The 27333-nt window shown below is 45.7% G+C and overlaps 1 protein-coding gene across 5 annotated transcripts in view; it reads right to left on the reverse strand.

Moving 5' to 3' along the window:
• The window catches only part of LOC147615494 (transducin family protein / WD-40 repeat family protein), a 275467-nt gene extending 254483 nt beyond the window's left edge, over window positions 1–20984 (reverse strand). For 3 of the 5 annotated variants that reach the window (XM_086779594.1, XM_086779593.1, XM_086779592.1), the window contains exon 1: window positions 20402–20984. In XM_086779594.1, the coding sequence (XP_086635720.1) occupies window positions 20402–20765 (364 nt within the window). In that variant the 5' untranslated portion in view covers window positions 20766–20984. The remainder of the gene's footprint in view (window positions 1–20401) is intronic. The other 2 variants (XM_086779595.1, XM_086779596.1) reach the window with 2 other exon arrangements.
• Between the last annotated feature and the right edge of the window lie 6349 nt (window positions 20985–27333).

A 27333-nucleotide genomic window follows, 5' to 3' on the forward strand; every position in this document is an offset into this window, starting at 1 on the left:
AGGGAACTGGCCGACTGCCTCTAGGGCTGGCCGACTGGCCCTGGACAAAATAAATAGGAGAAAATGTGTAAAATACCAAATAAATGGTAAAGCCCCAAAACACTAAGATGCACAAATTCTAACACCCTCTTTGCAGCTCATAGTGTGCAAAAGTCGAAAAAAGATAAGTCGATGAAGATGCAACCATGGACCCTCCAGCACCGCGAATACTGGAATCACCTCGGAGAGAGCACCCGCCAACCTGTTTCCTCGAAACAAGATGCCACCACGAACAACAAGGAACTTTGCTTGGCCACGAATTCCCGGACAAGTGTGCAGTGAACTCCAAGAATAGATAATGAGCTGCTCGACACACTGCGCCCATAATCCCCAACAGTGGACGGAACACATCATGTCCCAAAAGCCTCAAACAATGAACTTGGAACAGATCCAGTTCATAATCTCTGCTGTACCAAAGATAACCATGTCCTGCCAGATGTCTAATGCTTGGAACTCCGAATCACGGTCCCCATGCACCAGTAAGTGGAGCTGCAATCAGCCCCCTCTCCTGCCCACAAGCCTCTTTTGGCTGGAAACACATGGGGGGAACTGCATGTGTACTAGAGAAGTACACCATCTGGGTTCTCTTGAGCCGGAAGCGCCCTGGGAACCCTAAAAGTGGTACTAGAATCTTATCACTATCCTGTGTCGTGTCTTTGTCTTTTCTCTTAGATGAAGCCTTGCCCTTGGTCTTGTCCTTCTTCTTGGACAAACAATCTTTGGACAGATGGCCTCTTTTTCCACAAGTAAAGCAGCGACTCCGACCTTTCTTCTGAACTGAGGAACATGCCTAGTCAGAACTGTTGACTGACACCTTCAATTTACCTTCTGAGATGAGAACGGACTCCTCCAAAAGTAGGGAGCTAAGATCATCAAAATCCAACTAAGTGGATGTGACCTGGCACCGGAAGATCGAGAAATCACATCATAGTCCGGAGAAAGCTTGGTGTGGATAAGAGCAGCCAGCTGAGAAGAGGACAAAGCAACACCCATAGCCAATAACTGGTCATGGATAACCTTGGCCTTCATGAGAAAAGACTGCACTGAATTGCCTTCAACAAATAACAAGCCGTAGAGCTGCCCCTGCAAGGTAACTGCCCTCATCAATGAATCTCGAGCAAAGAGATCCTCCAATTTTGACCATACCTAATGAGCACTGGTGAGAGTTTGCACTGCCAGTGAGACCACCTCGGTGATGGCCTGCACAAGCACAGAATGCGCCTTCGAGTCCCGATTCTCCTAGTCTTGTAATTCCACAGCAAATTCATCCTCCGGATCTTGAATCCACCGCCTAGAGTTTTGAGGACGCTCAGGCTACCTTTCAAAGCCCTGAACAATGTCCCACAAACCCTTGTGGATGAACCAGATCCGCATCTGAAGCTTCCAATGAGCATCGTTGGGTCCTTTCAACTTGTCATCCTTGTTCGTACAGGGGGGAGCCATATCCACAGCAACAAAGAACGAATCTCAGCTCTCAAACACTTCTCTCAAGTGCTTTTCAACGAAGCGAGGCACCAGGAACAAACAGCCTCCTCTCAAACCGTAGAGAGAAAGAGGCGGGACAGCAACAAAACAGTCCAAGATCCACCGGGAACCTCCTATCGGAAGGGCAAGGGCTCGTGGAGGAAGAAGACAATGTAGGGCCACTTGTCTGGCAGCACCAAATGCAAAGAACTCACCAAAAATAGATGTCAGTGTAGAAAACACAGCCACAACTCCACCTTTTGCCTCTGTAGAAGAAAACGCAGCCAAGCAAACTGGTCGGCTTGTCTCTATAGGAGAAAACGCAGCCACCAAAACTGGCCGGCAGCAAACAGCAAGCTAGCTAGACCTGAAAATGCAGCACAGTTGGGAGACGCAGCCACTTGTTGTCACGGATCTGCAGCCGGGAGAGATATGGAGAAAAACGCACAGCAAAGGAGGGAAAGGTGGGCTGATTTGCAGAGTTTGGTGCAGCCTGGACCTAAGCGTATGATACCATGAAGGAGATAGCACAGGCAGAAGCATAAACAGTAAACATATGAGAGAGTGCAAAGGATATTGAGAGAGTTGGACTGCCTCTAGGGCTGGCCGACTGGTCCTAGACAAAATAAATAAGAGAAAATGTGTAAAATACCAAATAAATGGTAAAGCCCCAAAACACTGAGATGCACAAATTCTAACAACTCACTCATCCAGTGTTGGCACAACTCCATACGAGGCAACCTTTGGTCGAAGATTTTCATCCCTTCTCACAAGGATGATCTCTCCTTCCTTGGAAGCCAACAAGACGACAGAAACTTTTTCAGCCATCATTGAGTCCGTCAAAGAGCATCTCACCAAAGCTCAAGAGGCTTACACCAAACAGGCAAACAAGTCACGGAGAGACATCAATTTCAAAGAAGGTGAGTGGGTATATTTAAGGATCATCAAGCAAAGACTCAAGCAAGTGGGAAAGCGTTGTCCAAAGTTGTATTCAGATGTTTTGGTCCTTTTTCCCATCATCAAGAAGGTAACCGATGTCGCAATGCAACCCAGATTGCCAGACAATTGGACAATGCACAACGTCTTCCACGTCTCTTGGTTAAAGCCTTATATTGGACCTTCATTGCAGAATGTTCCAGAAGAGCAGCAGCCAGAAATGGTTGGTGAAGAAAAGGTGATAGAGCCTGAGCAAATCCTTCTACATCAGTGGAAGCACGGTTCTGGATGATGTCTTCGCCAGTTTTATACAAAGTTCAAAGATCGAGGGACCCATGAAGCCATTTGGCTAGATGAAGAATTCTTCCACAAGTATCCACAGTTATTGGATGGCGAACTATCTCAAAGCTATGGCACATAGACCCAACACCGGCCAAGGTGGCTAGGGAGAGATTCTGGCGGCTATGGATATGTGTCACATGAACTCTGCACTGTAGTGCATGGTGACAAACTGGCTCATCATCATCAGTGCAACATTGTATCAGTATTGGTACCTTTCAGGATAATATTTGTCGTAAGTTGTGACCCCATTGTAATCCTCAGTCCAGGATAAGTCAGGCACGAGCTACGTAGGCCATTCTCAGCCATAGCAAGTCAGTCAGTCAGTCCAAGTCCCTTAACCCACTTGAAGAGACATTCATGCATGTAGAGTCAGTAGAAACCTTGGGGTTTGCATTAGAAAGCATTCTGAATATTCCACATCATTCATTCATTGCATCTAGACCATTGCAGAACCCTCAGATATCAGCTAGTATTTATCAAAATATGTACTAGGAATTTTTTTGATATTTTTTCCACAATTTCCAGCATTTTATACATCTTTTATATATTTTATGTGGACATGAGCAATCGGCCAGCCCTGTAGCCAACCGACTAGCTCATCTGGCCCATATAAATAGCTCGGCATGGTATTCATTCATTCATTCATCATATTCAGCATAGAGCATTCAAGCGCTTGGAGCCTTCACCACAAGGGGTATAAAGCGATTGCAGTTTCCAGCCATCATACCTCAGCGTTTTCCTCCTACAGCACTAGGCACATCAATGCATGAGCATACATCAGCAAAACGCAGCAGTCTCAGCATTCAGCCAGCATTCCACCTTGCGTTTTCTGCATCCATACAGTTTTCAACATTCATCTACTCATCGTTTTGCTCCAGCCACTTGGTGAAGGTAAAACGCAGCATTCATACTCATTTACAGCATTCATACATAGTCAAGAACAGTCCCAAACAGCCCCTCTCTCAGCCTCAACTTTGGCAATTAATCAGTTCATTCATCAATTTACTGCTCATTTTCCATTAGCTAGGATCACAGATCCTGAGGATAGAATCCACGTTGCGGCTCCCCATCTCACAAGTGAGACAGTCACTTGGTGGCAGCATTGGTCTAATCTTCATACAAACCAGACCACAGGTATCACAGCTTTTAGCTGGGATACATTTGTCCATGACCTGAAGACCAGATTCCTCCCGCCCCAGTACATGACCGGTCTGGCAGATGAGTTCTATGGACTCAAACAGAATGGATCTCCAGTGCTTCAGTTTTCCGGCAAGGTTATTACTTTAGCACAGCAGTTAGGGCTATCTCCGCAGGCTAAGATGTAGCAATTCATTCGTAGATTGGATCCCAACATTCGGTTCATAGTTCGTTACTTTGAACCCAGTACATATGACCAGGCTTTGACTCTCGCTCAGAATGAAGAAATGAAAATGAACGGAGGCAAGCCCAAGCAGTCATCACATTCCAGTACCAAACCCCAACCGGGGAAGAGTAATTCGTCTTCCAAAGACACTAAGACAGACAACAGTCCTAGCTCTAGTTCAGGGGGTAAGGAATCCGAGCCTAAGAAAACCCCTGAGGAAAAGGCTAAAGCAGGCATCACTGGAGGCTGTCTTCCTCCAAAGGAGCAAAGACAGTATCAATCAGAAAACCGATGTTTTTTCTGTCATGCCATTGGGCATGGTAAGATCCTGTTTAGCATCAAGTACCATGGATGGCATGGGATGCATAGAAGGTAAGATCTAAACTGCATTGGTGATAGCATGCGGGTCTGGAGAAGCGGGGGATACTGCGGCAACTGTGGCAGAAGGCTCTTTGGAGGCTTGCTCCACTTGCCTTTTTGGACAATCCTGGGTGAGGCTACAACGACACAGAAAAGCCTAATCCGAGCTTATGGCTCGGCCAAGGGCCATCAGTTCATAATCCTTTTTGACATGGGCAGTTCTGAGGATGCCATCTCTCCCCAATTGGCTACCAACATGAGCTGTACCTTAGTGCCCTATCATTTGGAGGTAGACGGGTTTACACCTGGTCTCCGCACCCACATATCTCAACGGGCACAACAGTTTTCTTTTCAAGTTCAAGAGGCCTCATTCCAACAAGATTTCATTGTCTCTCCTCTTTTGGGGTGTGACTGTCACCAATTGGCCGACCATTTGGTCCATCTCCAGTTTTTGCGTCTCGTTCACTTGAGGCCAGGCCGGTGTCTCGTGTGAAGAGGCCAGTATTTTGCTGACATGGACGGGAGCCAGACTGGTGCCACCCGTGTGTTAGCAGGATGGTGTCGTATGGACGGGAGCCAGACTGGTGCCACCCGTGTATGACCTGGACTGTGTTCGACCCATGGGACTGTCACGCCATGGAAGAGCCAGTATTTGTGCCGTGTTTTGCCTATGGGACTGTCACACCATAGGGAGACTCGTGCCTGGAACTGTCTTACCTGTGGGACTGTCACTCCATAGGAAGACCAGGATTTATGTTTTTATGTCGTGCCAGTTTTGTGCCGACAGATATTTTGTACTTGTTCCATGAACGGGAGATATGTCCATGTTACTATTTGCACATGCACACATATTTTGCATGTTTGAAACTGTTTTCGCATGACATGTATTTGTGTGTTTGCCTGCTTGACGTGTTACTTACTGAGCGGGGACGCTTGCCAATGAGTCGTGAAGTCTGCTCTGTATTCTGACGAGTTTTGGTGCATGTGAACAGGTGGTAAGTATGTTGCACATGTTGTTTTTAATATTTTATCTCTAACCTCTTATTTTATAAGGTTAGGAGTTCACATTTATTTAAAAGTGGGCACCCACTTAGGGGCCAAGGTGGGGAGCCCCACTTTAAGTGAGTGTGGGGGTGGGCATGGGCACCTACCCAAACTCCCCACCCACATGCAAACGTGGGTATCACAAAGTTAACTTCACTTTAAATTTTATAAACAAAGGCTTTCTCCATCGTGGATACCACCAGCGTACGCTTCCACCATCTTCGTGAAGAGCAAGAACCAGTGATCGCTTAAGAAACCCCTGAGGCGGCTTGTTTTCCATCAACTCTGAGGCGGCTATTTCTGTCCTGTAGACGGCTGTACCCTCTGCTACGGCTGTACTCTCTGCTGGTGGCTGCGTTGAACCTCCAGCAGGCTGCGTTGAAACTTCAGCAGGCTGCCTTCTCTTCGCCTGGCAACCTTTCTGGCGGCTGTGAGCCTTCCCATACAAGTGGCACAAGCTGTTATTCTTTCAGCAGGCGACTACCTATTCAACAAGCGGCTGCCCCCACCTGAAGCAGCCAGGCGGCCGTGGCTGTGTGCCTCCAGACAGGCAGCCAATACAGGCTGCGCTGCCCATCACAGCTAGTGCCTATGTGTGTACACGTATCCAGACGAGCAGCCAAATAAGCTGCACTGCCCACCACAGCAGGCAGCTGCGTGCTCAACTCCTGCGGAGTGCTTTTACAACTAGGTGGCTGGCGGCCAAAACTCTACAAACTTTGTAAACAAGCGGCCTCATCTCCATCTTCTGCAGGCTGCCCATCCTCTCCTCAGGCGGCTGTAACTTCCATACGTAGCTGCTGCTCTTCCTGTTGATGTTTGGGTTCCTGTAGCCAAAAGGCTATAGTCTATCCCAGGGAGCTACCTCTCTCGACATGTTGTGCCTCGGTGTTTCTCTCAAGTAACTGCACACATGGGTATTGGACTTCCTCAACCATCCACAAGTAAGTGAATTTCAGATTTAAGTAAAGTATTTTGTGTTTAAATCTGATAAGGGATTCCCGACTCCCTATACGGCCAACACCCGTTCGGTGCCGGGTTGTCCAAGCTCTATTGGAGAACCTCGGTCCAAAGGTGTTGAGATCGGGAGAGCCAGGCGTTAGTACGAGAGCGCCTGTTTGTGCGTGGTCTTGGAACACCAGTGAGGCGCTCTCCGCGGAGTCCAGTGAAAGCACAGGACCGTAGAGATTGGACCACACTAGTGGTCGTTCTGCTTCGAGCTCCTACATCGAAATTCGAGCCTATTTGTTTGGTACTGTTTTCATATGTACATGGACATTATCTCGTTCTTGGAACCCATGGAGAATTGTATTTATTAAATACTCCCAATAAATATATCATATATTGAGGGGGGGGTCGGCCCGTTCCGGCCCCAGTGCTGGTGTCCATCTTTCCATTTCATTTCATTTAAAGTTCAAGTTGTATTAAGTTGTCCATTTCAAATTTGTGATTATAAAGTTGTGCTATTAAGCGTGTGGGTGTCCAACGGAGTCTTTCCCACTTGACGGGATCGGTTTCATAGGTATCAGAGCACGGTTGTTTCCCTCTTCCTAGTGGGGAAAACGAACCTGTGTACTGGACATCCCGCTTCTAGCAAACTTTGAACACAATGGACAGCCAAGGTAACCCTTTGGAAGTACCAAATTCGAGGGGTCCATCTAGTGCCTCTCGTGGGTCTGATGCCCTGCGAGGTAGACACAAGCCCCTTGAAAGGGTTCTTGATAGTGAATCAAAGGGTCAACTGTCTCTAGGAAAGACAGTTATGCTTGAACAAGAGCCTGATGCTATGAGGGCTGAAATGGAACATATGAGAAAACTTTTGCAGGCTCAAGAGCAAGAGTTAAAGTTTCTACATGAAGATCCCCATCTGCAAAGTGCTATTGAAGCCAGGAAGGCTGATGCTATGGTTGATGTAACTTTTGAATCAATGGCTCGTGAAGTGGGCAAGAAACCAAGGGAGTTGGCACTTGCCTATCTCCTTCGCAAAGGTGATATCAAAGAGGGGGATGACGGAGAGCTGAAATTCAGAAATCCACCTCGTTTGAAGCATGGAGATCCCGCATCCCAAAGGTTGAAATCTTTTGTGCAAAAGGAAGAGGTGACTGTCACCTCTCGACATGCATCCTCTCCACAAGGCACTAAGCCTGACAGATATATGTATGCCAGTGCTCATGGAGGGCATGAAAGTCACATGCATGCCAGACATGTATCTCATGGTGACAGGTCTACTTCCAGAAAAATTTTGCCTTCTGAGTTGTCTCATGGAGAGACCATGCCATATGCAGGTAAGTCACATGCATCTGAGTTTCGAGTTCGTGGAGCACATGCCACCGTGCCCCATGAAGCTTCTATGACGGCCCATGGAGCCCATGCAGACAAGGCTACCCCGTTGGATAAGGGGAAAAGAAAAAGAGAAGACCATGAGCCTCATGCCAGGAAGCTCAAGGAATTCAAAGCAGGTGATAAATCTGTCAAATTTGATGTTTTTCATGGTGAACATGATGCTTCTAAGGTGTTAGCATTTGTGGCACAGTTCGACATTGCTTTTAGCGATGAGGATTTCACAGAAAAGTCAAAGGTGCGCCATGCTAGCATGTTTTTAAAAGGGACTGCTGTCCATTGGTGGATCACTGAAAAGATCACCAAGGATCCCATTTCTACTTGGAAGGAATTCAAAGATAGATTTTAGGCTCAGTTCTTGCCACCCAATGCAGAGCAAACTCTCACTCAAAAGTGGGACAGGCTGGAACAAAAAGATAATGAGAGTATGCAACAGTATGTTAACAAATTCTGGAAAGTGTTGCTGGAAGTGACTCCCTTCATGCTAATCACTGAGGATGAAAGAAAGAGGAAGTTTCGTTCTGGACTGCAACCAGCATACCGTTCGGGCATTGAATTGCACCCGAAACATACGTTGCAACAACTCACAGCTTCTGCTCTTGCTACGGAGCAATTGGTACTCAAGATTAAGCAAGATCAAGGAGGTTCCAAGGGGAAGGACAAGGCTATTCCAAATCAGCAAAACGGTGGATAGCCACCTAAAAAGAACTTCCGGGAGTCTTACAAGGGTGGTAAAGCTGAAAATAACTCATCTAAAGAACAGGGCCCAAGAAAGAACAAATTCGGCTTAACCCCGGAGCAAACAGAGCAATATGCCAAGGATGGAAAATGCTTTTCTTGTGGTAGCAAAGACCACATGTTTCGGCAATGCCCAGATCGCAAACCAAAGCACGAGGACAAGCACACCAAAGCTAATGTACATGCAGTTCCTGATGTGCAAGGAAATACAGGTCATGATGCAAAAGAGCGTATGGTTTGCAAGGCTTGGGGGCAAATCAAGGATCAGCCCGCACTCTTCATGTTTGATGACTGTGCAACTGACAATTTCATCTCTATGCAAATGGCAGCTGCATTGGGTATTGAGGTTGAAAACATGGGACCTCAGATTGAAGCTGAAGCTGCATTTATTGGCAAAGAGGTGCAGGTTACCCCTTTGATAGGGAAGTTGCGCATCCATATACAAGGCTACCTTGATAATGAGCATTTCTTAGTTGCTCCACTGAATGGATGATGTATTGTTGGGCAAGCCGTGGCATCATAGGCTTGAGCCCCGCAAAGACTACAAGTCTAATATGATTTCTTTTATGCATAAAGGCTGCATGCATTTTATTGATGCTGGCAAAGAAGGGGATTCCATCCCAGGTGTATCACACATCCAAATTAATAAAGCAATGAAAAAGAGTCTTTCAGCGTACTTGGTTTTTGTTCGTGATAGTCTTGTGCCAAATCATCAAAATGTGGATGCTATGTCTAATGATAGGCTGAATTTTCTTAATGCATTCAACGATTGTTTTGCTGACTCGTTGCCAGGTGAATTACCTCCCCAAAGGCCCGAAGATCACCGTATAGATCTTGTGCCAGGTAGTTCTCCACCTAGCAAACCCGCATACCGAGTGAGTGCTGCACAACAAGAAGAAATTATGAAGCAGGTAAACGAGCTTTTGGAGAAAGGTTTGGTTCAGCCCAGTTCCTCACCTTACTGCTCTCCTGTGCTTCTTGTTCAAAAGAAGGACGGATCATTCCGTATGTGTGTGGACTATAGAGCTTTGAACAAGCTTACCATCAAGAACAGATTCCCAATTCCACGTATTGATGATATCTTGGATAAGCTTGATGGTTCGGCTTGCTTTAGCAGACTTGACTTGAAGAGTGGTTATCACCAGATACGCGTGGTGCCACAAGATGTCCATAAGACTGCATTCAGGACAGCCTTCGGATTATATGAATTCTTGGTAATGCCTTTTGGTCTCACCAATGCTCCAGCTACTTTTAATCGTATGATGGATAGGATATTCCGACCCCATCGCAAGTTTACAGGAGTCTTCTTTGATGATATCTTGGTTTTCTCCAAGAATGAGCAGGAACACAGAACTCATTTGGTCACAGTGTTCGAAGAGTTGCGGAAGCATAAACTTTTCGTCAATGCCAAGAAAAGTGAGTTTTTTCTTTCAGAGATTCATTATCTGGGACATATTGTATCCAAGGATGGAGTTACAATGGATCCTGCAAAGATAGAGACCATTCGGAATTGGCCCGAATTGCAAAACGTACATTAAGTACGTAGTTTTCTGGGATTATGTTCGTACTACAGGCGTTTCATAAGGCATTTTGCTATGATTGCCACTCCTCTACATGATCTCACTAAGAAGAAAACTGCTTTCAAATGGACTTCAAAGGAACAGGATGCTTTCTTGCAACTCAAGCATGCGATCATATGTGGTCCAGTATTGATTGTTCCTGACTTGCACAAGTCATTCGTAGTTGAATGTGATGCTTGTGGTGATTGCATAGGAGCTGTCCTAAATCAAGAAGGGCATGCAGTTGCATACGAGAGTCGTCGTTTGCATGATGCTGAGCTTTATATGGATATCTATGAGAAAGAGCTCTTGGCTGTAATTCACGCCTTAAAGATATGGAAACATTACCTTCTTGGGGCTGAATTTGTAGTCAAGACAGATCATCAAAGCTTGAGATACTTTCTATCTCAAACCAAGCTTTCAGAGAAGCAGATGAGAATGGCAAATTTTCTTTCCATGTTTCATTTTCAGATTGTGCATACCCCAGGAAAGAAAAATGTGGTGGCCGATGCACTATCTAGGAGGCCTTATGTTGCTGCAGTCTCAGTGGCCTCTCATGGAGATCTATCTGCTATGAGAGATTTGTATCATTTGGATGCTGATTTTTGCCATATATGGACTGATTTGATGGCTAGTCATTCACATGCCTCTTATGTTATCAACGAGGGTTATCTCATGAAGGATAATTGCCTATGTGTGGTAAAGGATTTGCGTCCAAAGGTTATGGACGAATGTCACGCTCCACCTTATGCTGGTCATAGAGGTATTATGCCTACTACTCGCATGATTCAGAGGTATTTCTTTTGGCCAAGCATGTGTAAAGACATTGAGGCTTATGTGCGTGCATGTATTACTTGCCAAAAGGTGAAATTTGACAGGCAAAAGCCTCCAGGTTTGCTTCAGCCATTGCCTATTCCCTCGCAACCTTGGGAAAGTATCACGATGGATTTTATTATGGATTTGCCTAGATCCCAGCATGGGAACGATGCTATTTGGACTATTGTGGACAGGTTTAGCAAGCAAGCTCACTTCTTGCCCGTCAAGAAAACCATCAAAGTTGATCATATGGTAAAGCTTTTTCTTGCTAATATTTTCAAGCATCATGGTATGCCTAAATCCATTATTGGGGATAGAGATCCCAGGACTACAAGCCTATTTTGGAGAGCTTTGTTTGACAATATGGGTACTAAACTTGAGTTTTCATCAGCTTATCATCCCCAAACGGATGGCCAAAGTGAAGCTGCAAATTCAGCTGTGTTGGATTTATTGAAATGTTATGTGGCAGATCAAAAGAGTGCATGGGAGAAGTATCTTCCACTTGTTGAGTTTGCCTACAACAATACGATCCATGCTTCCACGGGCAAGGCTGCGTTTGAGATTATTTATGGCAGAGTGGTATTGCCACCCATCCTTTGTACTAAGGATGAGATTTTTGCAGCTGATGAATATGTTCGTGACTTGGATGTTGCCTTTGGTCAGGTGCGGACAGCCATTGCAAGATCTCAGGATAAGCATAAAATGGCAGCTGACAAGCATAGAAGGGACATGGAAGTCAAAGAAGGTGATTGGGTATTGCTGAAATTTGAGAAGGCTAGGCTTCGGAAGAGGCCAAGACGAGAAGGATCATATCCTAAGCTTTCTCCTCGCTATTATGGACCCTTCAAGGTGATTCAGAAGATCAATGAAGTGTCCTACAGGCTTGCTTTACCTAGTCATTGGAAGATTCACAATGCTTTTCATGTGAGTCTATTTCGGAAATATGTGGGGCCAGATCCTAATGAGCCTGTCACAGAAGATCCGCCAGAGATTGAAGAGCTTGAGGAGATCCTCCAGCCAGAACAGATTGTTTTTCACAAGGAGAGAAAGCTACCTGCAGGAAAGCTTTCCAGGAGATATCTTGTGAAGTTTAAGAATTATTTGCCTATTGATGCCAAGTGGGTAAATGAGGATTATTTTGCAGATTACCCACAGTTGTTGCAGGCATATCTTGAGGCTTTTCAGTTGAGGTCAACTCTTTAGAAGCCCGGGGGGATGTCACCAATTGGCCGACCATTTGGTCCATCTCCAGTTTTTGCGTCTCGTTCACTTGAGGCCAGGCCGGTGTCTCGTGTGAAGAGGCCAATATTTTGCTGACATGGACGGGAGCCAGACTGGTGCCACCCGTGTGTTAGCAGGATGGTGTCGTATGGACGGGAGCCAGACTGGTGCCACCCGTGTATGACCTGGACTGTGTTCGATCCATGGGACTGTCACGCCATGGAAGAGCCAGTATTCGTGCCATGTTTTGCCTATGGGACTGTCACACCATAGGGAGACTCGTGCCTGGAACTGTGTCTTACCTGTGGGACTGTCACTCCATAGGAAGACCAGGTTTTTATGTTTTTATGTCGTGCCAGTTTTGTGCCGACAGATATTTTGTACTTGTTCCATGAACGGGAGATATGTTCATGTTACTATTTGCACATGCACACATATTTTGCATGTTTGAAACTGTTTTCGCATGACATGTATTTGTGTGTTTGCCTACTTGACGTGTTACTTACTGAGCGGGGACGCTTGCCAGTGAGTCGTGAAGTCTGCTCTGTATTCTGACGAGTTTTGGTGCATGTGAACAGGTGGTAAGTATGTTGCACATGTTGTTTTTATTATTTTATCTCTAACCTCTTATTTTATAAGGTTAGGAGTTCACATTTATTTAAAAGTGGGCACCCCCTTTGGGCACCCACTTAGGGGCCAAGGTGGGGAGCCCCACTTTAAGTGAGTGTGGGGGTGGGCATGGGCACCTACCCAAACTCCCCACCCACATGCAAACGTGGGTATCACAAAGTTAACTTCACTTTAAATTTTATAAACAAAGGCTTTCTCCATCGTGGATACCACCAGCGTACGCTTCCACCATCTTCATGAAGAGCAAGAACCAGTGATCGCTTAAGCAACCCCTGAGGCGGCTTGTTTTCCATCAACTCTGAGGCGGCTGTTTCTGTCCTGTAGACGGCTGTACCCTCTGCTACGGCTGTACTCTCTGCTGGTGGCTGCGTTGAACCTCCAGCAGGCTGCGTTGAAACTTCAGCAGGCTGCCTTCTCTTCGCCTGGCAACCTTGCTGGCGGCTGTGAGCCTTCCCATACAAGTGGCACAAGCTGTTATTCTTTCAGCAGGCGACTACCTATTCAACATGCGGCTGCCCCCACCTGAAGCAGCCAGGCGGCCGTGGCTGTGTGCCTCCAGACAAGCAGCCAATACAGGCTGCGCTGCCCATCACAGCTAGTGCCTATGTGTGTACACGTATCCAGACGAGCAGCCAAATAAGCTGCACTGCCCACCACAGCAGGCGGCTGCGTGCTCAACTCCTGCGGGGTGCTTTTACAACTAGGTGGCTGGCGGCCAAAACTCTACAAACTTTGTAAACAAGCGGCCTCATCTCCATCTTCTGCAGGCTGCCCATCCTCTCCTCAGGCGGCTGTAGCTTCCATACGTAGCTGCTGCTCTTCCTGTTGATGTTTGGGTTCCTGTAGCCAAAAGGCTATAGTCTATCCCAGGGAGCTACCTCTCTCGACATGTTGTGCCTCGGTGTTTCTCTCAAGTAACTGCACACATGGGTATTGGACTTCCTCAACCATCCACAAGTAAGTGAATTTCAGATTTAAGTAAAGTATTTTGTGTTTAAATCTGATAAGGGATTCCCGACTCCCTATACGGCCAACACCCGTTCAGTGCCGGGTTGTCCAAGCTCTATTGGAGAACCTCGGTCCAAAGGTGCTGAGATCGGGAGAGCCAGGCGTTAGTACGAGAGCGCCTGTTTGTGCGTGGTCTCAGAACACCAGTGAGGCGCTCTCCGCGGAGTCCAGTGAAAGCACAGGACCGTAGAGATTGGACCACACTAGTGGTCGTTCTGCTTCGAGCTCCTACATCGAAATTCGAGCCTATTTGTTTGGTACTGTTTTCATATGTACATGGACATTATCTGGTTCTTGGAACCCATGGAGCATTGTATTTATTAAATACTCCCAATAAATATATCATATATTGAGGGGGGGATCGGCCCGTTCCGGCCCCAGTGCTGGTGTCCATCTTTCCATTTCATTTCATTTAAAGTTCAAGTTGTATTAAGTTGTCCATTTCAAATTTGTGATTTTAAAGTTGTGCTATTAAGCGTGTGGGTGTCCAACGGAGTCTTTCCCACTTGACGGGATCGGTTTCAGTGACATGATCTTAGAAATCAAGTGGTTTCATCAGTATAAACCTATTCCCAATTGGGGGCACGACACCTTTATTATCTCTAAAGGTTTGCCTGAGCCTGTCATGATTCGGAGGGATAGGAGCATTCTTGGCATTCCTATGATTTCTCATCTCTAGGCCCGACGAGCTATCCGCAAGGAAGCGGAAGGAGCATTGATTTGCTCAAACAGCTTCTATCTCATCGATAACCGCTGTCTCATCTTCTTCAGTCCCTCAGTTGGCAGATCTCCTTTCTCATTCAGACATTTTTAAGGATGATCTCCCACCCAGTTTCCCACCCTCTTGTCCTGTGGATCATCATATCGATTCGGTCCCCAGGGCAGAACCTCCTAGCAAGTTTCCCTCTTGTCTTTCCAAGACTTTCAAGGGCAAGCTAGACCAGCAGCCAATCCTCAAACATTTGAAACATGTTCCTTATGGACGCATTTTCACAGTCATCACAGACCACCAAGCACTTAAGTGGCTCCCGACGATGCCAAGTGCCCAGTGGAGTGCTCAGCACACTAGAAAGGACCAGCTCCTCCACCATGTTGGAGGAATGATCAAGTACATCCCTGGTCAGCGTAACCCACTAGCAAATGTTCTTAGTAGAAAGACCAGCATCCAAACCAGTCAGGAGTCTACCATTCTAAACATCTCTGGAAAAGACTTAAAGAGCATAGAAGATCAGTATGTCGATTCCGCAAAGTTTGGTACTCAACCCAGTTTGGCCCTCAATTTTGAGCTTGGCCATTATTCAGTTCACAAACAGGCAAGTAAGTTTAGACGAGATATCCACTTCAAGAAAGGGGATAGGGTCTATCTGCGCATCATGAAACAAAGATTGAAATAAGTGGGCAAACGTTGTCCCAAGCTTTCATTCCATAGTTTGGGACCTTTCCCAATAGTTAAAAAGTTAAGTGATGTCTCCATGAAGTTAAAATTGCCTAACAATTGGACGATGCATGATGTTTTCCATGTTTCTTGGCTAAAACCATATGTTGGACCAGAAGTGTTTGATGTTTAGATAAACAGCAGCCAGACGTGGTAGACAAAGCCGAAGTCATCGAGCCTCAGCAGATCCTTCTTCATCGTTGGAAGCATCATTCCGGTCGACGGATACGTCAGTTCTATACGAAATTCCGAGATCGAGGTACCCACGAAGCCGTATGGCTAGACGAGGAATTCTTTCAAGAGTACCCCCAGTTGTTGGCGGACTACTTGGAAGCCATGAACCTACCGCCAAGCTAAGCAGGAGAGAATGTCACATGCACTCTGCTCTGTAGTGCATGGTGACAAACTGGCTCATCATCATCACTGCAACATTGTATCAGTATTAGTACCTTTCAGGATACCGTGACCCCATTGTAATTCTCAGTCTAGGATAAGTCAGGCACGAGCTACGTAGGTCATTCTCAGCCATATCAAGTCAATCAATCAGTCCAAGTCCCTTAACCCACTTGAAGAGACGCATTCATGCATGTAGAGTCAGTAGAAACCTTAAGGTCTGCATTAGAAAGCATTCTGCATATTGCACATCATTCATTCATTGCATCTAGACCATTGCAGAACCCTCAGATATCATCTAGTATTTATCAAAATATGTACTATGAATTTTATGATATTTTTCCCACAATTTCCAGCATTTTATAGATCTTTTATATATTTTATGTGGACATGAGCAATCGGCCAGCCCTGTAGCCAACCGACTAGCTTATCTGGCCCATATAAATAGCTCAGCATGGTATTCATTCATTCATTCATCATATTCAGCATAGAGCATTCAAGCGCTTGGAGCCTTCACCACAAGGGGTATAAAGCGATTGCAGTTTCCAACCATCATACCTCAGCGTTTTCCTCCTACAGCACTAGGCGCATCAACGCATGAGCATACATCAACAAAACGCAGCAGTTTCAGCATTCAGCTAGCATTCCACCTTGCGTTTTCTGCATCCAAACAGTTTTCAGCATTCATCTACTCATCCTTTTGCTCTAGCCACTTGGTGAAGGTAAAACGCAGCATTCATAATCATTTACAGCATTCATACACACTCTAGAACAGTCCCAAACAGCCCCTCTCTCAGCCTCAGCCTTGCATCCCTCCCTCATTCCATTGGGAAGAGTGCATAGGCTCGAGATTGGACATCATTGATGCTTCTACAGTCGTGTACAGTTCAGCCCAACTCTCGGTCTTCAGAGGTCTTGCGTTTGGCTTATCGTCAGTCACACCATCAGTCTCTTCAAAGATAATAAAGCAAATACTATCTCGGTAACGGGATAGGGGGCCCTTCAGTGGGTAATTCGGGACCCCATACGGTGTACAATTCTCATCTCTCTCTCTCTCAAATCTCTTAAAAGTTTGAAGTCTTAAAGTGGATTGCTAAACTCGCGAAACTCAAGATACAGAAGACGGTGTGAGTATTTGTGTGACAGGATCCTCCAATACGAATACTTCCGTTGCATGTTACAATATGGGAGTGCCGACCTCTCACGCGCCTACAGTAGGACCCAGGAGAGTGGACTTGGCATGACCCCGAGGATTGGGAGGAGACTCTGAATGCCCCCTTCTTTGCATATACAACACAGCTAGGCCGCTGGATCCAGATGCCAGAGATAGATGGCACCCCAGCAGCAGCAGCACATTGGCAGTCACAGGGCCTCTCATAGCGCTTCCTTTCAGATTTCTGGAAGAGGCTTGGAGACAGCTTTCGGCCTAGAAAGATCACCCTCTTTCTTTGGTTGATGGCACACGAGTTTGGCGATCGGTACTTGGTTGACAGTTGGAGGTCGGCCAGCAGCTTGCCCACGGTGCCCCACGGTGCGGCCACCCTCAGGAGTCTTAGAGACATTGGCTTTGGGATTGTCCGAAAGCTCAGCAGATTTGGCAACGGATTCTCCGCATCTTCACTATGGACAGGGCATCGACCTGGATCATTACATGGGGCACTGTTGCTTGGGCCACAGAGGCTTGAGTGGTCAAGGCTTATGAGGAGGATGGGGAGGGCTAGCCCTTCAGGTCTTTCACCATCGTATTGTAGCAATTCTTGCCACAACCCCACGTATAGGCGATTGGTGGCCAGGCTCATGCCAAAGATGGAAGATTTGCAGCAGCATAGCAGCCTGGCACATTTGGCGAGCTAGATGTAGCGAGGCCATCAAGGGTACCCACACTCTGCCGGCTGAGTCCATCGAGAGCATATGGCTTGATATCATTCACACCCTCCACGATCAGTGGGGGAAGTTACAAGGAGGTTCTGACCGCATACAGAAACAGCGTGAAGCTTTCTTGAGGCTTTGGAGACCTGGCCCATTTCTCGGAGATAGAGGTGGTCATCCCACTTGGCATTACCGACCACCTGTGTGGTTGTTTCACCCCCCCCCCCCCCCCCCCCCCCCCCCCCCATTATGAGATAGCCTTCTCCTCAAAGAGCGGCCAGTCGAAAGAGAAGTGTTTCTTCCCCTTTTGATCATTTGATTCCCACCCCTAATGAGGCAAGTTTGTATTTCGCCCTTCGTGGTTGTATCTAGCCCTTTGTGGCTGTTTTTTTCATTAACTAATAGAAGGATCTTTTTCTCGGGAAAAAAAAGAATCATGTACAAAAGTAGTACCTTTTAGGATATTTTGTTGTATACCGTGACCCCTTTGTGAGCGCAAGTCCGGGACATGTCAAGCACGAGCTACATAGGTCAGTCTCCCAGCCATAGAGGTTAGTGTCAGGTCAGTTCTCTTAACCCACTATGGAGAATTCAGCAAGTGTTCATCATGTAGGTGCATGTAGAGGTCAACCATAGCAGTAGTATGCACTAGAAGCATTCAGTTGCATGCATGTAGAGGGGCCAGCCCCAAGGCAGCCCCAAAGATGGGCAAACCTTGCAAGGGGTGGCCACCACTCCTAGCCATGCACCTAGGGCCAATTGCCTTTTTGGGGGCTAAGAAGCAGTCGGCCAGGACTAATAGGGTTGGACAGCAATCGGCCAATGCCAGACTACTATTGGCAACATGATGTGACAGTCGGCCAACTTATGCAACAGCCCGACCAAACCAATCACAAGCATTAAATGCCAGGTCGTGGGATTTTCTGCAGGCCGACAGCATCCTCTAGTAGCCATATAAAAAGACAAGCCATGTTCAGTCCCATAAATCAGCAGGTAAAAATCAGAGATTATCAAGCAAAGTCAAGCATGTATGCCTGGGCTCCTGCCTTTGCATACCTACAGCCACTCTTGGCTTTCAGCCCAAGGCAAAGAAGCTCAATCTCTTCAGGAGTATTCAGCACACCAACCCTCAGTCTCAGGCCGGTGCATTTCTCTCAAAGATAGCTTCACAGTAGCCTACAGCTTATGCACAGTTCTGCCCAGCGTTTGGTCGCTTTGTCCTTGCATTTGGCAGTCAATCAGTCAGTTTGTCCGCTCATTCTTGTGGACACAGTTCAGCTTGTATATAGTTCTCCAGAAGAAGAAATAAAGCAAATACTCCTACTTGTAGAGGGGGGGATCCTTTCAGTGGGTGATTCGGGACCCCATCTGGTGTCATCTCTATTACATCTCTTTCAGATTCATGTATGCTATTTTAAAGGATTGCTAAAGACTCACTAAACTCAGGTTTAAAGAAAGGCTTCGTTGTTTCACATGGTCCTAGCTCGGCGCATGCTGCAGATTGTATTCCCATTACACTTGAGTCCTCACTTCTTAGACTCATGCATGCTCCAAAGAAGAGTTTGGATCATCTTCACCCATAGTTTTTTGTGGCTACCATGAAGGAAACACAGCTCTTGATGCCTGGGGTGTAAAATCTATGCTTGAGTAGGCTCAACGGAGTGCACAAGTGGCAGAAAGGCTTTTGCTTTTTGGACACGAGAGAGCTAAGGCATTGACTCGATTAGAAACCAAGAATGCAACTCCTGCTCTGTTTTCTTGTGTGTTTTATGTAATAGTCTAAGCCATGATGCAAGTGTTGTCAAGATTTTATAAAGCCTTGTAGCAAAGTTATGGAATAAAAGAATACCGGGCCCAACTCTCCCCCTATTGCATAGTGCAGAGCACCTACACAAATGTACATTTTTTTACACACGTTCTATCTTGCATTAAGTGGAGTATTAAGATCTTCTATGACAAGCCTGTTACACATTCCCAAGAGTACTCCGGTTTGGTGTTTGTATTTCATTAAGTGGAGTATTAAGATCTTCTAAGACACTGTGGACGTGGCATTATCCCACAGATCGCGTGGAGACTCTGGATGCCCCTTTCTTTGCATATACAACGAGGCTCAACCGCAGGATCCAGATGACGACGAGATAGATGGCACACCGGCAACAGCAGCACACTGGCAGTCTCAGGGCCTATCACAGCGCTTCCTTTCAGATTTTTGGAAGAGGCTTTAGGACAGCTTTCAACCGAGGAAGATCACTCTCTTTCTCTAGTTGACGGCACACAAGAGTCTGGCAGTGGGTACTTGGGTAGCAATAGGAGGGCGGCCAGCAGCTTGCCCGAGGTGCAACCACCCCCAAGAGTCTCAGTGACATTGCCTTTGGGATTGCCCGAAAGCTCAGTAGATTTGGCAACGAATTCTCCGCATCTTTGCTATGGACAGGGCATCGACCTGGATTATCACTTGGGGTACTGTCGCTTGGGCCACCGAGGCTAGAGTGGTCAGGACTTACAAGGAGGATGGGGGAGGCCATGCCCTCTAGGTCTCCCACCATCGTATTGCAGTAGTACCAGTCATAGCCCCACCTGCAGGTGTTTGGCGTCCAGGCTCATGCCAGCGTTGGGAGATTTGCAATAGCATAGCAGCCTGGCACATCTGGCGTGCTAGATGTAGCGAGGCCATCGAGAGTACCCACACTCCGCACATATGGCTCGACGTCATTCACACCCTCCGCAGTCAGTGGGGGAAGCTGCAAGGAGGTTCTGACCGCATGCGGAAAACTATGAGACCAAAAACAATGTTAAGACATGAATGCAAGTCGTCAACATGGAAAAAAAAGATCAATTCAATACCTGAGCAATTGGAATCAGCAGTAGGGTTGGAGAATTCTGGTCCGTATATGCACACAAGGTGTCCATTAGAAGCTGCTAGAAGCCCAATGGAGGGGGGGCAGATGGGCGCCCAACGGACACATGTGATGTGTGCAGGTGCAAGCGGGGGGGTATCAATAACCTGGCAGAGGCCCAGGTCTGCTTCATCTTTTCTGGTTGGCACTGGGGCAATAGAGATCACCACACTGGTATGGGAGGCATAGGCTATCCAACTGTAGCCGAGATAATCAGGTAGCCAATCTACTGTTTGGGAAGAAGACCCACTTGGGGCAGGAAAGCTGCGGTCCTGTAGTGAAAGCTTGAAAGGGGCCCTTGTGGATTCCATTGTGCAGCTCTCAAATTCACCAAATAGGCAAGGTTTCCACGCTTTCCGATCTTTCCCTTACGCCGCCTTCAAGTATCTCTTATAGTGTTATGCGCATCTGGGCGCCCACGAATTGGATCACTTATAGAAAGTTAACGTTCTTCTTCGTGAAGCAAATTTAGCTACGATCCAATTAGCGATTCGCCATCGCCAACCGGCTCATAGTCCGTAGAGTAGCAGCCTTTCTTGCAATGTCGAATTTGACATATATATATATATATCTTGTTTTGTGTGTCGTGTTATTTTTATTTTGTTGATGATGGAAATTAGATGCCAGATTTGCGCCCAGTCTAGTTTTGAGCATTGTTCAAGTCAAGAGATGACTTTAGCCGTTGTCAACTCCTCAATGTGAGTGCATTAGCTCGTCTATCCATCCTTAACCCGTTGTCACAAAAGAATGTTATTGGAATGCTCCTTTGCTTAGAGGTTAGAGAGGTAGAGCTCTCTATGCCTAGCTGTAGACAAAAAGAGAATGTTCTTCACGATGGTTCAATCTCACAAAAGGTGGGCATGAAAGAAGCTAATAGAAAAGAGAAACCTATTCAAGCAATCAAGCAATAGAGCACAAGCAAGCAAGAGTAGAGAAGAGAAGAGCTCACAAGTGTTCTATTACAAGGTAGTAAATGTGTATAGCTTAGCGTTAAAATTGACTTATATACAAGTGACTAGTGTCAAAATTGACTTATGTATAAGTGACTAGTTTTTACATTAGGTCTGCCAAACTTAAAAATGGTTCAGCCCACTATTTCAAGTTTTAAGCAAGTATATGCATAAAGTTCTTAGACTTTCTCCATTTGACATTAAGCTCAACAAGGTAAGGCTGCTTTATATGTTCCAATGCCGTCTTACAAAAGATAAGTACATGGCAAAGTGCTTTATAGTAGGTCGGGCGAGTGAAACCGTGTTAACCTACGAAGTAGCTAATATGCCCCCTTTCCTTACAAAGACCACATCCTCATGTCACCACCCAAGTCAATGGTGAAGCTTCGAGTGGATGGTCCAGTATATGCCATGAAGTTGACGTGCAAAGTTAAGTGGTGTGGTTCATGACTAATCCGTCGTCCAGATGCAAGGCATATTGGTGATTGGCTTTGCATAACCCTAGTGGTAGCCAACATGGAAGGTAGATGCATAGTAGAAGTTCTTCATGTAAGGCCTCCTTTGACTATGGAAATGGCTTGGGTCCTTCAAAAATTAGGTCGTTTGGTAGAAGAAACCCGAACCTTATTGGCAGGACATGATATTATGCCCAGGGAGTGGGCTTCTTCATGGTTTATACATAAGCTAAGGCCGGGTTAGGTGTGTGGAAATGAATTTGAAGCAAAGGTTGCTTGCATTGAAGCTCTTGGAGGTACTTGCAAAGACCAATGGTTTTCCAAGTGATGGATCATACCATGGGCAAGCCACATGGTTCCCCCATCCCGGAGACATACCTAGAGAAGTTAGCATTGGCAAGGTTAGCAGGTGGATAAGGATGTGAAAAATGGTGATGCCCAAAGTGAATTATGTGGGTGATGTGCAATGGGTGAAAGCTATGTCATTTGTGTGTACTCCTCCAAACTCAATTGATTTCTTCGACTCTTTTGGTGGCTGCTTTCCTCACATTTACTCAACATCCCTTTTCTTGGGGAGTCAAGATCATTAGATGTTGATGCATATGGTGGCAGTGCATGGTGGTGGACATTGCCCATCTACAGTGGAGTTTCCTCTCTTGCTCAAGGAATTTGGCATTATCAACAAGCAGCATTGGGGGATAGAGGCAATGTGGATCAAGAGTTGATGTGGTCGAAGAAGAGGCCATGGAAAGTTCGAGCTGATTTGAGAAAGGTCTAGGCAATGGGTCATACTATGGACTAGGCTTGCACCCCCCAGCCAAAAAATGTACATGGATAGCTGAGGCTTAATGAGCTAGCAGTGCATGTTACTGTTATATGTGTCTACTAAATGTAGCGCCCGTGTGTATATTACACATGTCGTACATGGACGGCTTAATGAGCTAGGAGTGCCTATCACCATTAGACGTGTCTACTAAATGTAGAGCCTGTTCGTAGATTACAGGTGTCATGCATGGGTGGCTTTGTTGGATGATGAGGCTTAATGCAGGTGCTTGAGCTAGCAGGTGCTTTGTCGGATGATGAGGCTTAATGCAGGTGCTTGAGCTAGCAGTGCTTATTGTTGTTAGATATGTCTACTAAATGTAAGAGCCTGTGTGTAAATGTAGGTGCTTGAGCTAGCAGTGCTTATTATTGTTCGATATGTCTCCTAAATGTAAGAGCCTGTGTGTAAATGTAAGTGTTGTGTATGGGTAGCATGGGAATAAAGGTGTGCCTGTGTAAAATCTCTTTTTGGTGAAAACTCAAACACACTACTCTCCGACGAAAACCCCACCACATTACTTGTTTTCTACTTTCTTTGACTCTTTCCATGCAACTTGTTTTTTGTAGCACCCCTAGATGAGGGTTTTGTACCGACTTTAACTCTTTCCTTGACTTTTTGTTTTCTGCTTTCTTTGACTCTTTCCATGTAGCTTGTTTTTTGCAGCACCTCTACAAGAGGTTTTTGTATCAACTTTGGGCCTATAAGCAATTGGAAACAATTATGAAGTAGTAGATGGGGACCAGCATGGGGGTGAGACTTAACCCATTGTCACAATGTGGGTGCGTTAGCTCGTCTATCGCATCCTTAACCCGTTGTCACAAACGGAATGCTATTGGAATGCTCCTTTGCTTACATGTTAGAGAGGTAGAGCTCTCTATGCCTAGATGGAGACAAAAATAGAATGTTCTTCATGGTGGTTCTCTCTCACAAAAGGTGGGCACACAAAAGAAGCTAATAGAAAAGAGAAACCTATTCAAGCAATCAAGCAAGCATCCAATAGAGCACAAGCAAGCAAGAGTAGAGAAGAGAAGATCTCACAAGTGTTCTATTCCAAGGCAATAAATGTGTATAGCTTAGCGTTAAAATTGACTTATATATAAGTGACTAGTGTCAAAATTAACTAATGTATAAGTGACTAGTTTTTACACTAGGTCGACCAAACTTAAAAATGGTTTAGCCCACTATTTCTAGTTTTAAGCAAGTATGTACATAAAGTTCTTAGACTTTCCTCTCCACTTGACATTATGTTCAACAAGGTAAGGCTGCTTTATATGTTCCAATGTTGTCTTACAAAAGATAAGTACATGGCAAAGTGCTTTATAGTAGGTCGGGCGGGTGAAACTGTGTTAATCTACGAAGTAGCTAATATGTTCCCTTTCCTTACGGAGACCACATCCTCATATCACCACCCAAGTCAATGGTGAAGCTTCTACTAGGGTGGAAAGGTGTGGATGGTCCAGTATATGGCATGAAGTTGATGTGTGAGGTTAAGTGGTATGGTTCACGACCAATCTGTAAACCGGATGCAAGGCATATTGGTAATTTGCTTTGCACAACCCTAGTGGTAGCCAGCATGGAAGGTAGATGTGTATTAGAAGTTCTTCATGTAAGGCCTCCTTTGAGTGACTATGGAAATGGCTTGGGCCCTTCAAAAATTAGGTGGTTGGTAGACTTCAAATTTTGGGATAAAGTCAACGATATCAATGCTGGGATGAAGCCGATCATACACTTGAATGCAGATTGTAGATGGTTTTCCATGTGATGGATCGTACCATGGGTAAGCCAGAGGGTTCCTCCATCCTCCCGAGAAATACCTAGAGAATTTGGCATTGGCGAGGTTAGCAAGTGGATATGCCTATGTGTACCGTGAGATGCAAGGATGTGAAAAATGGTGATGCCCATAGTGAAATACGCAAGTGATGTGCAATGGGCGAAAGGTGTGTCATGTGTGTGTACTCCCCCAAACTCGAAGATTTCTCAAACTCAATTGCTTTCTTCGCCTCTTTTGGTGGCTGCTTTTCTCACATTTACTCAACGTCCCTTTTCTTGGGGAGTCAAGATCATTAGATGTTGATGCATATGGTGGCGGTGCATGGTGGCGGACATTGCCCATCTACAGTGGAGTTTCCTCTCTTGCTCATGGAATTTGGCATTATCAAGCATTGGAGATAGAGGCAATGTGGATCAAGAGTTAATGTGGTTGAAGAAGAGACCACAGAAAGTTCGAGCTGATTTGAGAAAGGTCCAGGCAATGGGTCATACTATGGACTAGGCTTACAACCCCCATCCAAAAAATGTACATGGACGGCTGATGCTTAATGAGCTAGTAATAAATGTTATTGTTATATGTGTCTACTAAATGCAGAGCCTGTGTGTATATTGCACATGTCGTACATGGACGGCTTAATGAGCTAGCAATGCCTATCACTATTATATGTGTCTACTAAATGTAGAGCATGTGTGTATATTACAGGTGTCATGCATGGGTGGCTCTGTCGAATGATGAGGCTCAATGCAAGTGCTTGAGCTATTAGTGCTTATTATTATTAAATATGTCTACTAAATGTAAGAGCATGTGTGTAAATACAGGTGCTTGAGCTAGAAGTGCTTATTATTGTTGTTAGATATGCCTACTAAATATAAGAGCCTGTGTGTAAATGTAAGTGTTGTGTATGGGTAGCATGGGAATAAAGGTGTGCCTGTGTAAAATCTCTTTTCAGTGAAAACTCCAACACACTACTTTCCAGCGAAAACCCCAACACACTACTTGTTTTCTGCATGCAACTTGTTTTTTGTAGCACCCCTAGACTAGGGGTTTGTAACCGACTTTAACTCTTTCCTTGACTTTTTGTGTTCTGCTTTCTTTGACTCTTTTCATGTAGCTTGTTTTTTGCAACACCTCTACATGAGGGTTTCATATCAACTTTGGGCTTGTAAACAATTAGAAACAATTGGGAAGTAGTAGATGGGGACCAGCATGGGGGTGAGACTTACCAACCCGGTCTCATAGAAGGACATGATGAAAGGCTTGCATGGAAAGCCAACCACCAGACCGCCACATGATATCAAAAGTGTTTCCAAAACTTGGTATCTAGCATGTCTTCAAAATTGACCACTTTCTGGCCATATGTGGTCGTGGAAGTACTTTCCCATGTCGTAAAGATCTATTTATTAGCAGAAGAGTCCTTCATCAAGGTTGCAGCCACTCTTTGGTTTATCCATGGTTCTTAGGGACCTTCTCAAGGACGAGGATGATAATGAGCTAGAAGAACCAGCATATGGCTACTATAGCAAGGTCTTGGACCTTAGTTTAGTAGAGGTCATTAAAGTTCTTCATTCAAGGTGGGGGTCTATCAACGTATGGGAGGTTGTAGATGGTCCCTTTGCCTTCCATACATAAGAACGTGCACCAAGACCACCTTCTTTTTATTGGCATGTGCCTAAGTCTATGGGGACTTTTTTGGGTGTGGCCATGTACTCTTGCCACATTTGATGGTCATTGAGAAGTTATGGTGTGTACCACTTGAGCTGGACTCCTATGTGACCTACAAGCATCAAGAAAGTGCTAGACTCTAGTGTGTCATGGATGGTCGATCTTCCACTAAGCAAACATGTGATCTTCCACTTCTATATGACTTATAGCAACGAGGCTAGGTGACTCCCCTAGGATCAACAAAGTGCTAGACTCTAGTGTTGGTCGATCAGGGCAAAATAGGTGATCCATGTGTCGTAGGGGTATCAAGGTTGTTATGGAAGTTTCCTCGAAATGTGAGAGTCCTACACATTGGGTGGGTAATTGGGTGACGAGTATGTGAATTGTTGTTCATGGAGACAAGCAAGGATACCCTTTGGTCCTTCCCATCATCTTTGTTAGCTTCTTCCTGAGTAATTGGCAATGATGCCTCATTAAGATCTGGCCCCTCATGGAATGCTTCGATGATAGGGGAATCATGGAATGCTTTGATGATGGGGGGGACTCATGGATGTGGTTGATAAGGTGGTTAAGTTGGGGAAGAATTTGTAAGCTCATCGGGGGTTGAATGGTGGACGAAGTAGGTAATCCAGTGGAGGATGATGCAAATGGATTAACATGACAGTTACAGGGGGGTAGAGCTGGATTAGGTGGAGCGGTGGGTAGGGTAGATTTGATAATGCTCATTATTTGGGGTTGGGTTTGTCTTCTTGGTATTTTCTTTGTCACCCAAAGTGCAAGAAGAGTGTCCCTCATAGGCATGCGAACGGTCTTCTCTAGAAGGCTAGTTCTTCCCATCCTATTCTCCTTTTAAGGAATCTTCGAGGTCGTCTCCTCTTCATTTCTAGGCTTATGGGGCTATGGAAAAAGGCATAGCATAGGCCTCCTATGCCTCATCAATGAATGGTGGTATCTCTACTGGTGAGGGCTTGCCTGAGGTAAGTGTAGGCTTACTTGATATAATCAGAGGATACCCTATGGGTTGTATTGGTTGTTGCGCATTTGTCGAAGTTGGCAGTAGGTGGACTTCACTCTTAGTGAACAACAAGTTAAGCATCTCTTCATTGATGGGGTGGTTGAGTGGGGGGTGTTGTGAGTTTGAAGAAGTGATCTTCTTCATGTAGAATTAACAAACATGACACCACATGATGGACACAATCACATGGAATTTATCGGAGT

This window comes from Cibotium barometz, chromosome 40 (genome assembly GCF_041138505.1).
Source record: "Cibotium barometz isolate CiBa-2024 chromosome 40, ASM4113850v1, whole genome shotgun sequence".
Taxonomy (NCBI): domain Eukaryota; kingdom Viridiplantae; phylum Streptophyta; class Polypodiopsida; order Cyatheales; family Cibotiaceae; genus Cibotium; species Cibotium barometz.